Below are 17,722 nucleotides of genomic sequence, written 5' to 3' on the forward strand. Positions count from 1 at the left end.
GGCGCGGGGCGCGGAGGGCTGCGCGGTGACGGCGGCGGAGGAGGAGGAGGAGGAGGAAGAAGAGTGAGAGTGAGAGTGCCCGCCCGCCCGGTAAGTGCGAGGGGCGGGAAAGCGGCGCCGGGAGGGTGAAGGGGGAGGCGCGGGCACGGCCCCGCTGGCGGGGAGGGAGCGGCGGGACGCTGACAGCCGCCTCCTGCCGGGGTGGCATAGGCCCGGCCCCGCCGGACGGGCTCCCCGCCGACCTCCCCCCAAGCCTCCCTTCCCGGGGCTGGCGGGGACAGCCGCCCCCGCCGCCTCTCCGCCGCCGTTCATGGTGGGGGGATGTCCTCCTGTCTTCCCGGCGGGGCTTGTCGCGGTCTGTCGCTGCGATCAGCTGCGGCGGCAGGGTTAAAGCGGAGTCGGGAGGGCCGGCGGCGGAGGCTTCCTCCTCGGTCTGTGCGGGACCCGCCGCCGCCCCCTTCCCCGCCGGTCCGGAAGCGGTTGGGGTTTGGGGGGGGGGGGGGGGGGGGGGGGGGGGGCAGGTGCGGCGGGGGCGGGCCGCGGGAGGAGGGAGGAGGGTGACGGGGTGAAAATGGCGGATCTTTCGAAATACGGTGGCGGCTGCTGACGGAGCCTGGCCGCCCCCGCGCCGCCCGCCTATAAGGTGAGGCCCCGGGATGGCGATGGGGAGGGGGGGACGCGGGACGCCGTCGTTGCCGGCGTTTCGCGGTGCCCGACGGTCGCGGCCGCTCGGGCTCGGCTCCCCGGGTGGGCCTGCAGCCGCCGGCGGGGCCCGGCTCCTCCGGGCGGCGGGGAGGGGGGAGTCCCCGGGGCCGGGCGATTCCCGGGCGCCTGGTGGTGTTGGTGGCGGGTGGTTTAGGCCCGGAGACGCTTTTCTGGGCGAACTTATTGGCGTGGGCGCTACCGGAGGGGACTGGGCTGCTCCCTGAGGAGCTACCGCGGCTTGGTTTGGCTTGAGGACGTCCCGCTTTTGTCTGCGGGGATGCTCTGCCCCGCGGAGCGGGCTGCGGTGGGAACAGCGGGGGGTGTTTTCCACGCTTATTTCGCTCCCCGAAGTGCGAGGGTGTACCTGTGCCTTCAGCGTGCTGCTGCGGGGCCGCGGCCGGCCTCCCGAGTTGGACGTGAATTTAGCTGGACCGGCTTCTGGTCTAGCCCCAGCTTCTCTCATCATCGCTCTTGCTCGTCCCGAGGGATATTGGCAGTCGGACTGTGTTATTAATTATTTGTGGCCTTGACTTTGAAGCACATCGTGTACTAATTACGTAACGTTTGGTATGGAGATTTTGAGTTCTGGAAAGCACTGCGGCGTTGGGAGCATGTGAAACTGTCTACTGGAACATAGTGTGAACAGAAGGAAAGCTCTCAGACTTAAGATTTCAAGTGAAGAAAGAACAGATGTTTCAATGATCTTTCATTAGGTTCATCCTTCTGAACAGTTGCTTGAAATACATTAGTTATTGTAGAAAATACTGAATATAGAAAAATACTTGGAATATTCTTTGCAATGTTTACATAAAGCTGGCGATAACAGGTGATACCTTGTGTGTGTGGTTAGCTTATTCACAGTAGCTTATTGGATGCAAGAAGATTAGCAGTTATCAGGTGACAATATTTCTTCTGTCAGGGGTATCCTTTTGTAAAATAAAATGCATTAGACTTCTATTTTTTTATTCCTCGAGATGTCCAGTTTACATATGTGTCCACAAGTGGTAACTTGGGTACATGCCTTGTACAGACGTGTATCAACCTACAGGGAGATGTACAGCTGTGTTGCTCTTTGGGCCAAGCACTCTTAAAGGCTAGCTTGTAGAGTATGTTAGAAAATACAGCCCAGCTTCTCTGATGGATTAAAAAGGTATTTAATGCTTCTTGTAATGCTGTAAGTTTCAAAAGTTTGTTCATCTAGAATTCTCAAAAAGCTCGAGTGGTTTCAGATTGAGTATCTGCTAACCACAAGTAAATTTGAAGTGTGTCAACGAAGAGTGCTGTCAGATTTTTGCCTTAGGGACACTGTTATATGTTGAGATATCTTTTATTTTAGGTTTTGAAAAGCAGTCAAAGCCCCTTAGATTCTTTTCCCTTACACGTGTTTGAAAAATATTTCGGGGAGGGGGAAAGTAAGGTAGATTGAGGCGGGGGAGTGTTTGACTTCTGCTTCAGCAACAGACTCTGCTTCTTTATCTGTCACTCGGTCTGCTTGTGCTTGTGTTCCCTTCCTGTGCTATAGAGGTACTGCTTTCTTACTTCACATGCTGTCAGAAGCACTTCTCAGTGTCCTACAGAATTTGTATACTACAGTGGTGGGATTGATGACAAGTACCTAGGAGACAAAGTCATGGTTGGTTTGGGTTATTTTTGTTCTTACCTGCAGGAGCTCCCGGTAAGAAGTGGAAAATGTTTCTTGAGCTCTTGATTCAAGGGTTTGTGTTTTGTCAGGCCATACATTTGAGTAGCTTGGCTCTCTCAGTTGCTTAGAAAAACGGTAAGCAGCATGTGGCTTTCAGTACAGCCTGTGACTAGGCTTGCTCACTTGACAACATTAGAAAACATAAAAGTTTTTTGTGCATGAGAATAAGACTGCTGGAATAATCCCTTGAGCAGTGATGGGGGCACATAGCTACATGATGCGAGAGATTCAGGTTTCTCATGCTCCAGATCCGGAGGTAGATTAGTGGCTCCTTAACTCTTCCAATTTATGTGTTGTTCCACTTCACAAGCCATACTTCTGCAATCAAACATGCTGCTACCCACATGGGGGTTGTCCTTAGTTTTGGTCTCTCCTCTGATCTGTCATACGGCTCCCAGGTACATATCCAATCCCCATCTCCATGGTCTGGCTCTTGTGTTGGGTTTTTTTATTTCTTTGGGGTAACAGCAGTTTCTGCTATGAAGCCTATCTGAAGAATGCTCTTTAGATGAACCTGCTGTTCCCGTGAAAAGTTTTTTGGGGGTATGTTGCTTTTTTTTATATTATTTTTATCAAAAAGTTTCCAGTGGCCTCAGGTCTGCTTACACTGTTCAATCTACTCTTCCCCCCAAATATTTGAATGAAACAGGGAGATGCAATCTGCAAACAAATTCAAGCTTTCTGCTTTAAATATCTAGTTAATTATTAATATTGCAGCGTCTGGGCACAGCTTTCCTGACAGCTTTTACAGTTTTGTACTTGCTTTCAGTGTTGTTTTTCTAAGTGTTACTCTACCATTTCTTTGGGAGGAGATGTGGCTGTGCACTGCTATAATCGTATGAGTGCTCGTTGTTGCTTTGCTGGCGAGGAAGATGGCTCTGCTCTTCCGTGTCAGCTTCTTCCTCTTCCATGCTTTCCCCTTCTCTTGTGCTTTGTAAGCACCTAAGCAGCTACACAGCCTGATGTAGTCTAGTGTTCTGCCATCACTGAATGAGTTGGTTATACTTTTTCCCTTCCCTCTGTGCAGGGAGTATAAATGCCAAGCTGGGAGGGGAGGGAGGTTCCTGGGTTTCCCCAGCTTCCTGACCCGGCTGGATTGTTGGTTGTAGTGCAATTCCTTGGTTCTGTTCTGGTTCTCACAGACTTTTAACTGAGCTATCTCAGCACACAGACCCACCAGAATTTGTTCACTACTTGGTGGAGTATTTTTCTTCCTGAGTTGAACATCAGTGTCAGCAGAGTGTACAAAAGGGGACTGGGACAGCCCACACTTTTGGATGTCTAACTTGAACTGAACTTGGTTCCTTGATTTGGGCTGCTCTTGCAGCTACATAACTGTTTGCTAGCACAAGGAGGATAGAAAAGGTTTGTTATTTGTATGGAAATGAATTGGCAGATGCCAAAGGAGGACAGAAGAGCTTTAGCAGTAGTGCAGGCTTAATATGTCCAGGGAATTGGAGTACAAGGAAAGTAATGCTGCTGATCATGTCCGTGCAGTGGTCAAAGTAGCAAAGAATGCTCTTGGAAATACTAGTGCAATAAGGATATTGTTAGGATGTTTTTCACAGTAAATCCTAAAACATTGTAGTAGGTGCTTGTTTTATTACTACGTAATTACCAATTTGTTGACAGATAAGATTTTTTAGCTGTTGTTTTTCTTTTTTAAATTATAATGGAAGCTTAAATTACCCAGAACTTGCCAAGGGAAGAAGGATCTCCTTATAACTGGTATGTGGGCAAGTGGTTGGTTTGTTTGAGTTTTTTTTTTCCTCCAGCCATTCTTAAAAAGGAAGCAACTAACACCTCTATTATAAACATGGCAGTGGTGACATGAGCTTAATCTTTCTTCTCATGAAAAAAAAATACCAAACAAACCTGAAAACAAAACAAACAAACAAAAACCCAAGCCAAAACAAAAAAACCTTAACTGTGTAATATAATGTCCGTATCACTTGATAACTGTTGCTTTAAACACATAGGAGTAGCTAATTTGTGTACTTTGCCTGTTCCTCTGATATGCTGCACACAGTTGTATGTATGGTGTGTCGTAGAGGGAGCGTTCACTTAACAGAATGTAGAGTAATAGCAAGGAAACTGTGTTTTGGTTGTGTGAATTATGGTTGCCTTGGGAACTATTATTTTGAATTTTGAAACTATAGATGGTTAAATTTGTGGTGAAGAACACCTGATATTTTCTCAGTATTCCTTGTAACTGATGAAAAAAGACTGGGTACTTACACTAGTTTCATATTCAGCATTTGATGAGGAGTAAGGTTGGGGTGTTTTCCTTGCTATAGTTTGCCATCGGTATTATATTTGATAAAACTAGAACCACGATCCTCTGGGAAGCATGCAGACAAAGTGCCTCCATATCTTGTCTTCTGTAGAGAATGGAAAAGAGAATGGAAATTATTTTGTCTGTGTTCCACATGCATATTTTGTTACTGTGTTAAACCTATTTGCTTTCACTCTGCTGTTACATATGCAAACATGGTAAGTTTGCAGTCTTAGATAATTAATTTTTTCACTTACTTGTGTTGTTCGTAGCTTTCTTACAGATTAATCTTTTTTTTTGGTTTCATGACATGTATTTCTTAAGGCAATCTCTAGCTCTGCAAGCTTAAATAAAAGCCTGCTGAAAAAATGCAGTGCTGAGTGATTCTGTAATACTTTACGACAAAACAAACCTTTCCATTTTAGAGACAGAACGTAGAGCATCACAAAGAGTATGACAAGGAGGAATGCATAAAATTAATGACACTATTTTACCCATTATTGAAATGGTAGCAATATTGAATAATGGCAATTTATTAGAATTGTAGTACAGTAAGATCACCTACGTGTAGTCATGGTCTGTCATTTGATAGTATGCCAGCAGTATGGGACGAATCTTGGGTATACATATGCTTCTGTGAAGGTTTTTCTACCAAATGAGAGAAAACATGTCCAGTGTCAAGCTTCTTAAAAATGGTGTTTCCTATCTTTTTGTGCCATTGATATTTGTGAATTTCGGTTGCCTGGAGTAGTTGATGCATGCTTGTATGTATTTGGCAAAAATGGATGGGAGAATGCTGCAAACAAGGAAGTGAACGAGCATGTTCTTTATTTTGTTTTGGATATTAAATGATCCAGTAAAATTACTTGTTTCTCTAAGATTTATTTTCATTTGAAATTGACTTGGACAAAGAAGTGACCTTCACTTTCTCAACTGTAGCTTGTTTCTGCTTTGAATAGGTAGGTGTTCTACATCACTTGCACAAGAAAGCAGTCATGAATCTGTGGGAACTACAAGCCTTGTGTGTTTATGTAGTGTATTCAATCTTTTCTTGAAATAAGTTTCTTCTGTTTGCTGTGTTAATGTCCGGAATGTTAAATGAAGAGTGGGGTTTTTTCTGCTTGCAAAGAATAGTTGTGGTGCCAGCTCTGAGAACGGGTTGCAGCAGAGGGATCAACATGTCTGTTGTCAATTTAGCCCCTACAATGGTATTAAAGGTTGTCACTTCTGTTTCGTGTGAAGAAAAAATTAACAATTGCATATGAACAATGGATTCTCCCAGGAGAGAAGCAGAAAACATGGAGGGAGGTTACCAGTGAAATTTTATCATTACTACTTGAATGACTGGGGAGAATAAGGGCTCGTTGTCTCTGTTGAATGGGAAGGTGAGTTTTGGTGTTACATCGGCAAAAAGACATAGGTTGAATAAAAAGCTTTGTTAAGCTGGTTATAAGCTGGATTCTTAACAAAAATTCTTGATGACATTGTTATCGTAAGTTGTTATATTTGCTTCTGCTTCTAGTGTTTGTCTACAGCTGCAAAATACACTTTGTCCTTGGAAGAGAGTTATCTCTTAGTTGTTCAGATGGTAAGAACCTAGACTGCCCTCAACAATGCAGATGCTATATAATTTTGTACAAACTCATCCCATCATCACTTATAAATTATATTGCTGCCGCTCAGTTGGTTTTGATAGACGGTACAGCTTGACAGAGCTGTTTGGGTGCATGTCCTGAGCTGGATTCTTGGGAAATTTACTGAGGTGCTGAGACACCTTCTGAATCAGGTGCGTCTTGCTCCTTGTGGGTATGCGGTGCTTTAACACAGTGTAGTGATCGACTTCCGCAGCCGAGTCACAGCAGATAACCTGCCAAGGCTACAGGTCAGCTTCGATGTCCCCTCATAAACTAACACTAAATCTCCAATCCCCAAAATTGTAAATTGACAGTTAGTAAAAGTCCAGTCTTTCTGCAATTACATATATTCTGTACTTGTTCAGTGTTGTCGTGTTTAAGGCTAGTAAAGCTGGTGAGATCTGCAGCTAGAAGCATGTTTTCCGGTGAATCACTGCAATATAACTGTTGAGCTATTTTTGCTTTTCTTTCAATTCTCCAGTGGACTAAAAAATGAAGGATGTCAACTTAAATTTCTAGGATAAGCTTAAAAAGCAATAACAGCTTTTGCTGCTATCCAAATCTTGACAGAACTACCCTGAAAACATTGCAGTTTATGGTCGTAGATTCTTATATGGTTTTCATCTCTGTGTTCTTTGAACTTTGAAAAGAATCATATGATTCCATAAGACACATAAGGAATAAAGTTTTTAGGACAAAATGCTTTTCTGTACCATGTTAACATATTTTTGGAAATTAAATACCCCACTGAAGTCAGTGATGCGTATGTTTTCGTTTCAGTTAGAATTACATTCATGTATTGTACCTTCTGATTGGGCAGCGCTGCTGAACTATACGTGTAATGCACCACATAATCATCGTGCTTCCTGATTTGCAAAGTTGCAATAAAATTGGTAGGTTACAATTTTGTTGTTATGAACCCTAGATCATAAATACAGTGCTAAAATGTGCACTTGCTGAAATTGCTGGCAGCATGCCTATTCTTAAAAGGTGCCCAATATGATAACACCTTTTGAAAGTCTGTGGGGAACTTGGTATCAAGCCTATGATGGCAGTTTTCATGCTTGTTTTTAAGAGTATTCTTGGTGTGATATCACCATGTGTTCTGAATTCTTCTGCAGCCCCACATTCAAGAGGCATCCAGAATTTAGAAAGCAAGACCTTTATTTCAAGCTATATTTAGAAGATTGAAACCTGTGTTTCTTGGGCTTAGCAATAAATACTCTTCACATTTGTTAAGGTGTTTTTTTCAGTCAACCTAAGTTAAATACATCTTTATTCATTTTAACTTTGAGCTCTTAATGCTTTAATTTTTTCTTCCTGAACACTGCAGAGAATAAAATAATTTCAAGTTATTTCGGGGGGTATTTCTTTTGGTGTTAACACAAAGTTTGCATAGAGCATAAGGTTCGAAATGCTTCATTTAATGTAAAGGCCCTGGAATCTACAAACCCAAATATTGGATTGTTCATGGCAGTGAACACATTCAGAATGTGTTTAATGATCATAACACCTGTGCAGTTTGATTTTCAGCTGTTGTGCTACTGTATGTTGTGAAAATGACTGAAACTGGCATGTAAACCAAGGGAATGGTCAAGGGAAATGTTCTGATTTTTGATTTCTATTTTATTTTTAGTTTGTATGAAACTTTGCTTGAAAGTAGAACATTGTTTCCAGTTACAGAAAGCAAACTGAACTTCTTTGTAGTATCTTGCTGCAATGAGTGTTATTACCAGTTATTTCCTGGAAAGTTGCTGTAAGTAAGATGTGTGCTAAATAAGCAGTGTTTAAGATTTTTATCCTTATCATGATAAAGTGACCTACAGCACTGCTTTTTAAGAGAAAAGAAGGATGTACAGGTGTGTATGAAATCTCTTTCTGGGGTCAACAGTATGCATTTGTTGTTAATCAAAGCATAAATGGCTATCCTAATTACTTCTCTATTTCTGTCTTCTTAACCTGGACATGCCAGCCATTTGAAAAATATACTTGATGTTCTTCTACTTCTACAGAACATTGCACTGTTAGACCGGTGGGCAGTGTTCACATAATATTAATGCCTTTGCTCTTCAGTGCACTCTGGAATTTAATTAGCATTGGTGAGGATTAAACCCTTAAAGGGCACTAAATAGTTCTCAAGAGGCAAATTTATCATCAGCTTGCTAATCCTGGTCCATCTTCAGAACAACATGGAAGTCTAAGTTTTCAGCTTGCTGAGAGGCACAAATAGCAAATGCTGAAGTGTGGACTGATGATTATGAGATAGATAGATAGATGTCTATGCAAATTTAAAATGTACACTTGGCTTGAAATACAGAATAATATTAGTAAAATTGTAGGTTTTGCCCTCTTCTTAATGGACATTGAACTAGCATGTGAGCTAGGTAAGAGCTGTGAGCCATGAATGGGAAAGCAATTTGATCTTTAAGTGGTTTAGTTTTCTAGATACTAATGATTCTAGGTAAGTGCTTGGAGTTTCTTTTTGTGGTTTTTTTCATTAACACTACTCAATACCTCACAATAACTAGAATGGTCTTTCTTACTAATTTTGTTTTGTACTTCATGGTACATTTGGGCAATGTAATATTTTCTTCTTGTACTGAAAAGGGGCTTGTCCAGCCTGGAGTTAGATATCCGAGTGGCCTAAAATGCTGGTTTTCTAGCAAGCAATGCACTCACATGTATGTGTAATATAATTCAACCATTTATGATTTGTATGACATGCTGCTGTCATCAAAAACTTAGTTGTGGCATTTTTTTCTCTTTCTCTCTAGCTTCTGTTTTGCCTCAAAGGCTCTCTGTGACTCATGGAGATTTTTTGATTATGTACCATATCTAACGTCTTTGTTAGTTTGCTTGTAAGAATTGCTTTTGTACACGATGTGTGTAATCTAATTTCGGTGGTAGCATGCTGTGATTCCTTGTATGCGATCATTAATTTTAATGTGAAAAAAAAACAGTTACACGTCACAGGATAGCTGAGTCTTAAAGTATATTTGTAACAGTAGTTGTGGTCAAGGAAAAAGATATGGTCATGTTGTGTGCATGACTTCTAAAGCCTTGGGTATGATCAGCTAAAGATTTTTGTGGTGAAGACAGTATATGTCATATCAATATGTTGGTGAAACATTTCTGTTTTGAAGACAATGGGACACAAATTTCTGAAAACTTAAATATTTTTACAGTATATCTACAAAGCATCTTCGATTTGTTCCTCTGATTTTTTTTTGGCTCAGTGTTTTAACTGGTCTTGTCGATATTTTGTAGTGTTACATCTCAATGACAGCAGCATGGAGAGCTTAGTAACTGTACTGTGGTTGAATAATTGCAAGATGTTTGTGCTTTTTTCCCTCTATCCCAAGAGCTGAAAGATTAGGATGGGAACAGGTGAATGAATTGCTACTGCAGTGTTCCCACTGGATCATACCAGCATCTCTCTTTTGTCACAGCTTCCAACTGCTTGAAGCCTGATAATTTTAATCTCTAAGTATTAAGATACAAAAAAAAAAAAAACAGATTTTTTTTTTTCAACTCAGCAGCCTTATGGAGTTTACATATCGCCACTGTTGGAGAGGGCAGATAAGAAGAAGCTAAAAAACTTCAAAAACATGTAAGCACCTAAACTTGGATTGCATCTGGCTCACAGTATCTCATGCTTCTCAGATAAATCATCAAGGATCCATTCTGTATTTCCCATACTTCTTCCTGCTCTTGCTTTTGTTCTAATGAATCGATTTAGGAATGAAATAAATTGGTTCCAAACCTTTAATAGTCAAGAGAAATACTACAACTTTATGAATATAACGTCATGCAAATATTGTGTAATTTTTGAGTTAAAATCTTCAAATCTGAGTCATGGCCTGCCAGCAGTCCCCAGCTCCACGTTTATTTGAAAGAGAAGTGATGGTGGTGTCACATTTTTGTTTCTGCAAAGAAAATGCCAAATGTTACCCCTTTTGTACTGTCTAACTGGTGATAGTGTGTTCTTTTGGGTTTTCCCCCCACCTTTGTATTTAGAGTCCATTGTACTTGCAGTGAACAATTACTTGTTAGGTTGTCCACTGTTACTTCTCTGCCGTTCATCTGACCCTAATTTCCAACCATATTCCCCCCCCCCACCTGGCTTAATAAATCCCTTGAAATATGCTGCAACTATTGGTGTTCTCCCTTACACTTCACAGATTATTAGGCATATGCCTTGACTGTCTTAAAAGCTAGTAATGTCATCTTAACTTTACTGATCTTCAGAAAAGACTTGGCCTTTTGCAGCACCACGGGTGTGTGGAGACACTCATAAATCCCTTGATGCACAGATTCTGATTTTCTGGGTTTTGGAAGCTGCAAAACTATCCTGCATTATATCCCTCAGGAAGGAAATTGTAATAATGAATATATGGTCACATTTCCATCTTCTCGTGCTTAGTGATGTAGTAACTAGTTTCATGTATCCTAGACATGTCCATGTGATTTGTCTCCTGGACAGTCACCCCACTGGTGACCTCCATCAAGTACGGGGGTTTTGTGGTGTTTCAGCACTTCTCTTCATACTTCTTCTTAAGAGATTTTGCAGTTCCTAGCTCAGGAAGTTGAAAGTATTTGCCCTTTCTGGCTCTTAATAATGCTACACTTAAATGTGTGCATCTATCCTAGCTTTAAAGAACTACTAGTTGCTGTGTCTGGCAAAGATACTTGGTTTCGGGTAGCATTTGTTTAGCATGCAGCAACAGTTTTACTCATCCCAAGAGAATCCCTGCTATTTTAGAGGCTACATTGGACTTAGTGCATTTACAAAGCTTTTGATTTTGGGGTGGGTTTTTCTGTACTTCAAGATAGGTGCTTATAGAAAAGCTATTACTGATTTGATTTCCCTATTTTCTGTTGAAAGCGACGCTTCAGAATTTAGTTTAAAATGAACATTGCTAATAACTTAAGGCAGGTCTGGCCAATGTTCTTAAACCTGTCAAGTTATGTGACGGTCCTCCCATGGCTGAGCACCGCCAGGCCTGTGCTGTACTGAGAAGAGAATGGGAAGGGGACCGCTAATGGGGCCACAAATGGTGATGAGTCCTTTGGTCTGCAGCTTCATTGTAATGGCCTTGCTAACATGCAGTACTATCCCAAAACATCCTGTAAAGTTGGTCTCAGCAGCCTTATTTCTGAGTCATCTGAATTTCTGAGCAGTTTTCCTTGCAGGACAGCCTCACTGATGGTTCTGTAACATATCCTCACGTAAGTGCCCCACCCAAACTGCTCATGGTTCCAGACTGGAAGGTTAGTTATTCTTATCTTAGTGAAATGGGGGCATTTCTGGAGATGTGGTAAGATGCAGTTAGTTACTGTAAAATACAGGCTTTGTTATATCTTGCATTTTGTTTACTTGTTTGCAGCTCAACATACTTTTTTTGCTTCTTTAGATTTTCCTGTTTAGTGTGGATCCTTTGCATATTTTGTCAACAAAGGTGTTGATAGAATCAATCTCAACACTTCAATGGTATTAGTTTCTTCAAGATTCTGCACTGACATACTTATGACAGAAAATGAAAAAATAGATCAAAGTTAACAGGTGTCTGTCAGACACTATTCTATATTTTTGCCGACAATTATTTTTGCCGATAAAGGTGTTCTTTATCCTCTTCTAAATAAATCCTCTTTACGCTTTATGACATTTATATTCTTCTTTGTGAATATCAAGTATTAAGATCTGTGTTATGGGTAAGATGATGAGAGGTGGTTCACTCAAGCTGAGCTTTTGTCCCTGTCCTCCTAACAGTACTCAGGTTCTTTCGAAGTTGTTGCTCCAAGGCTTTGCTGACAATACACTTTAGTCCCCGAAGTGTTTTATATCAGTTTGGCTGGCTGGGTGTCCTGAGCTATGCTGGGACAATCTTTTTCTAAAGAAATCTTCTTTACGTTAATTTCTTCTTGAGCTTTTAATTTAGTTGTCTGGTCATTACTTTGTAGGCTAAAATTACCTATTTAGTAATCTGATCCTAGAATTTTTGTGGAGTTCCCCGGTCTGATAGTGTGCTTATCTACTTTCTTGGTTTAGATAATCTTTTTCTTGAGGTTTTGAGCTAAATAAGTGTAAACGCTTACTGATGCATCTTTTTTGGAGATTGTAGGTACAGCTCTTGCATTATCGAGTGACTCAAAGCGTAATTGCTGAAGCAAAGGAAATTTTCACCTATTTTTAAATAGTTAAAATAATTTACTACCCTGTCTTGAAGATCTCAAAGCTGTTAAAATTTTAAAAGATGTTGGCATGCTTTTATTGTTGGAAATCACTTTAGTAGAGTAGCTGGAAAAATAGAAACAGTGTATGTTTGGTGTAAAAGCATTAGAAAAAAATGAACAGCTGAACAGTTGAGAAATCCTGGCTAAATACCCAGAAGTAAAATCTGCTGGGGTTTTGAACCTGCCTTTGACGACAGCAGCTAGGATGAGACTTTGATTGTTGCATTTCAGTATCTACTTCAGTCATATTTGATAAGCAGTGAAGAAACAGAGTAAGTGTGTTGTGTTGTGGTTCTTGCTGTTGATGATGCTTGCCTGAATACTGTAAAATGATGAGACCTAATTGTAAAATCTTCCACTGTGATGGCCAGAAACTGTTAATCCAGTAACCATGTAATGTAACTTGCTGATTGCTGATTCCAGACTTGATGTAATTATTTCTGTAACTTACGCATTCTGATTTGGAAGTGGTTTGTTTGAAGTCGGAATGCTGTTTGAAACACTGACTCTCTGCATTTTAATACAAATATCCTTTCAACTAGGTATAGGTATTTAATAACCATTTACTACTTTGTAGCATAACCAAATGGTGTGAATGAAGAATATAAATAACATTGAACTGTAAAACTACTAAAATATATGTAAATACTGGTAAAAGATACTAAGAACTAACTTTCTTTTAGGGAATAACACGTACAATTGCAAACCGAAAGCAAGTGAAGTATTTGTCATTACTGGATCTGGTGATTCTTCCACTGTCTGACTTGGATGACTACCTCCTTTTCAAACATGGAGGCAGTCATTATTTGGATTGCAGTTTGACCCTAGGAGCTTAGCTTTTGGATCCAAGCCCCTTGTACTTGTCAGTATAGAACAGGATGATGTTTGGGGTTTCTTGTCCAAAACAGTTCAAAGTTGTAAAATCTAAAACACAAGCCCATGCAGGTGGTTGAGGAGATGATGAAGTGACATAGCTCAGGAGGGGACAGTTAGTGGCTTTAACATATGCTGAATCAGTCTGCTTTTACTAATCCTATTTTTGTGTAGTTTCATATGCAGTTAACCAATTTGACTTTAAAACAGCAATGTGGTACTATTACTAACGTGTCCCTAGGAGTAAACTGTTTTGTCTAGCACTAGTTACCAGGGCTGGCATCACTGCAAACTGTACTGGCATTACTAAGGAAGAAATGCTTTCCAGAGGAGGTATTTCTGGCAGTGACACCAGATAACTTTGTCTCTTTAAATGCCTGACCATAAGTGAGCTGTGTGTGAGTTTGACCATTGGTCATCTCAACAAGTACTTTCACAGCTCAAACTTCTTGAGTATCATGGCAGTTTGAGATGGCTTGTACCCTGAAGGTGAGGGGAATCAGGATGGCACCCTTCATGATCGGGAAGGCCACGACTGCTCCAGCACAGTCTCCTGAGTTTGGCATGAAATCTAGGTAGATTACAGCAGAGCGTTTTTATCCCATCCTTCTACCTTATGGGTGAAATGCAGCTTTTCTGTAGTTAGCTGCTGTGCAAAATGGAACCACAATGACTCCAAAGGAATCAATGTCACATTGGCATTTAGTCAGTGTTCTTAGTGGCACAATCCCTTCATTATGAATGTCACGTAGTACAAATAACTCCACTCTGCTTTTCCTAGAAAGTAGTAAACTGAATTTCTGAGGATCCTGTCTGCTTGAGCTTATGAGTACTTGAGAGTGTGTACACATACCCATGCAGTGTGCTGCCCATCCAGTGCCCAAGCATGCTGATGCGGTCAGGAAGTGGGAACAAAGCCTTATTAAGCTAATCTGGTTTCAGCCTCTGACAGTGACACGGTTTTAGTAGGAATGGTGTATGTGACCATTTCCAGCAGTGTCTTTAGGGTTTCTCAAGTGGCAAGTGACTGGCTTTTGAATCTCACTGTAGATTTTTTTCATATATATATATGTATATATATGTGTGTGTGTGTATAAATTGGTCACTCTTACTAATCAGCTTAAAATTTTTTGTTTTCTTTCAAATGACATGTTCTTTGTTTTGTGTTTAGAACAGGTTTCAAATTAATCATGAATTTAGGCATATTTTTTGGTGATTATTGAGGGGAAAAAATATTGAACTGTCCTTTTCATGGCCTGCATAGAGGAATTATCTGTTCATCTTGGAAGGGCAGGGCTTTGACTTGGTCCATGGCTGCTGATTGAGTTTGTGGGGTTAACTATGAGCTGCCTGTTACTAAACAGCTATTTGTTTCTCTAAGATTCTTAAACTGAGGATTTGGCAAAAATGAACTCCTGTTCCCATCTGGTATGGATAACAAGTCTCTTGAGGCAAGATAACCTGCTAATCAATGTTGACATGTATGAGAAAAGCCATTATCATCTGTTGAATTTTTAAAGCTGTTTAACTCCTTGCTTTATATTTCAGTAAGCTAAAATGTGTATGAGCAAGGTGCCTGTAGCTTGGAGAGGGAGCATTACTACTTTGTGTACTGTGTTGTTATGAGTGGACTGGTAATCCACAGCAAGTCAGTGCCTTGATTTGACTTCAACAGATGACGTTGAAGAGGTTTGGCATAAGTTCTTACTGAGAATAAATTTACATTAATGTGGTAGGTTTTGCTAATTTTTTTTTTTTCATTATATCCCTCCTGTGCATGTGCAATACCTTCAGTCTGAAAATTTTTCTGCTGCTGTTTTATTATTTGGTAATATTATTCATAAAGTTTTGAAAATGTATGTTTTTTTGAAGCCAATAACTTTTTAAAATATTGTTGCAGTATCTGCCCCGGTCATCACTGCCACAACTGCTAAAATGGAGGTGGTTTCAGCAGAAGTCAACAGCTTGCTCCCTGAGGAAATAATGGACACTGGTATAACTCTGGTGGAAGACGACAGCATCGAGGCAGTTATCGTGTCGTCGCCGATTGGAGATTCTATTCCCATGGAAACAGAACTGGAAGAAATAGTGAACATAAGCTCCACCAGCGACTCCTCAGCTACAACTACAGCCACAGTCACCACAGAATTGGTAACTGCACCCAGCAACCACTCAGGAGACACAACAGTGAACACCACAACCCCAAAAACTGATGTGAATGCAGTAGTAAAGCCTACCTTTCAGAGTGGCCTCCATAAACTTGTTGCTCAGACTCCTGTCACTATATCAGCCAATCAGATTATTCTGAACAAGACTGCTGATATTAAAATAGGCAATCAGAGTATTAAACCAGATGGGCAAAAGCTAATTGTAACAACTTTGGGCAAGTCTGGCCAGCCCATTGTTTTAGCATTACCCCACAGCCAACTCCCGCAGGTGCAGAAGGCCACATCCCAAGCCCAAGGTGGAGACTCCAAGGTACAAGGCCAGCAGATCAAAGTTGTTATTGGAGGTCGGTCAGAAGTGAAACCTGTTGTTGGTGTCTCAGCTTTGACGCAAGGAAGTCAGCTGATAAACACTGCAGCCCAGCCTTCTGTTTTGCAGACCCAGCAATTAAAAACAGTACAGGTAAACTGAATTATGCTGATTAAACATCTTAAAAACAATTTTGTAGTTGCAGCTGTTGTCCATTTCCTTCACTGGTTGACGCACAGTTGCTTTCAGCCTTTGCGTTTATTCCTTGTATTAAAAAATGCAGTGCTGCTCTTAGCCCATGCTTTCATCTGTGGATGCATTTACCATTTTATGCCCTTTACCTCTAGCTACTGTCTTCAAATTTAGGATTTGCCTCAGAGAAAGTTAGCTATTAAAATTCAGTAAGTTGAAGGGAATTTTCCCATTTTCATTTTATAAAAATTAATTATGCGTGATTTCAGGAAGACTGAATTGAACTCTGTATGCTTATTCTTTATTCAGAAGGTATGCTGCTTTAATCCTTTATGAAATACTAGCTTCTGCCTATTACATTTAGTTTGTTTAAATAAATTCTCTAAAAAAAACCTTCCAGCATTTCAAAAAAAACCAGAAAGATCTATCTTGTGTGTTTCAAATCTAATTAGGCTTGTTAATAGATACTGATAGACCAGGCACTATCGTAAACTGGACACTTGAAGGTCTTGTTCCCAATCACTGGCGTGGATCTTAAAGATATTTGAAACCACAGAGAATCTGCTGGGATCTGAAAATGTGTTAAAAAGACTTGGGTTATGACCCAAAGGGTCTGATTTTCATCTGGTATGCAGCAGAACTCAATGTGATTGACTTTGTTCTGGTTGGCAGTGAGGCAGAAATAAGACCTCATGAAAGTGAAGGAAAAGTAGAACTTGATAACAAGGTATGAGGGGGAAAAAAAATACTGACTTTGCAGTCTAAACAAAATTAGAAATTAAACTAAGTATGGTAATAAAAGCTGATTTGCTGCACATTAAAAATTACAAACTTAGCTGATTTATAAGTTCCCTGACTAGTATTTCATGGCAAGCAAATGTAACCAACTCTCAAGCTGATTTGTTTTAAAGATGCAGGTGATCCCTGCACCGACTTTGGTTTTTTCTTTTTTTGTTGCTACATCATACCTTTGAAAAACATGTTTAGTCACACCTGTTTGAAACATACCAGTTTTCTTAAGTGACTTTTATTTTTGTACCTTGATTATTAATGATATGGTTGTCATTACATCTTTCAAAAAAGTCTCTGCTCTTGACTAGGCATAGGAATGTTTAACAGTGGATCAGTTCCAATTAATTGGCTTCAGTCAATCACTGCCAAGTGACAGATACAGGAAACTGAGGATAATTACTTAGCTGTGATGTGCTCTGGCTTGTATGAGTGCCTTTGGTGCCTGAAATACAGTGATTTGGTGATTGATCTCTGCTGTTTGCCATTAGGAATTATAGAGGTTCCTTAATAGAAGGTGTCACAAGTGGACTTGCATACATTTGTAAATCTAGTTAGTTGCAGTTTGAGCAAATCTGTTTTGTTGTGCTCTCTTTTTATTAAACCTTTGTTTTAATTTACAAAACAGATGGATTTGTTAACACTTGGCATTCCTTTCTTCCTATAAGGAGAGGAGGAAGTAGAAACGAAAAGCAAGAAGGCAAAGTTCAGTGGTTATAAGCACCTGATACTGCAGGGAAGATGATTACATTAGCACTTTCCAGACATAGTTTTTTCCCTGTAGGAAGTTATTAAAGTGTCAGAGGGATACATTAGGCCAGGTGAGACATTCGTGGTATACCC

At 40.6% G+C, this 17,722-nt stretch overlaps 1 protein-coding gene across 7 annotated transcripts in view; it reads left to right on the forward strand.

Moving 5' to 3' along the window:
- Window positions 1-35: 35 nt before the first annotated feature.
- The window catches only part of LIN54 (lin-54 DREAM MuvB core complex component), a 37,391-nt gene continuing 19,704 nt past the window's right edge, over window positions 36-17,722 (forward strand). For 5 of the 7 annotated variants that reach the window (XM_042797039.1, XM_032997950.2, XM_042797042.1 and 2 more), the window contains exons 1-2: window positions 540-643; window positions 15,324-16,051. In XM_042797039.1, the coding sequence (XP_042652973.1) occupies window positions 15,359-16,051 (693 nt within the window). In that variant the 5' untranslated portion in view covers window positions 540-643; window positions 15,324-15,358. Of the gene's footprint in view, window positions 91-539; window positions 644-7,187; window positions 7,210-15,323; window positions 16,052-17,722 lie in introns of those variants that run through there. The other 2 variants (XM_042797040.1, XM_042797041.1) reach the window with 2 other exon arrangements.

This window comes from Tyto alba, unplaced genomic scaffold (assembly GCF_018691265.1).
Source record: "Tyto alba isolate M040663 unplaced genomic scaffold, T.alba_DEE_v4.0 Super-Scaffold_23, whole genome shotgun sequence".
NCBI classification, from domain to species: Eukaryota; Metazoa; Chordata; class Aves; order Strigiformes; family Tytonidae; genus Tyto; species Tyto alba.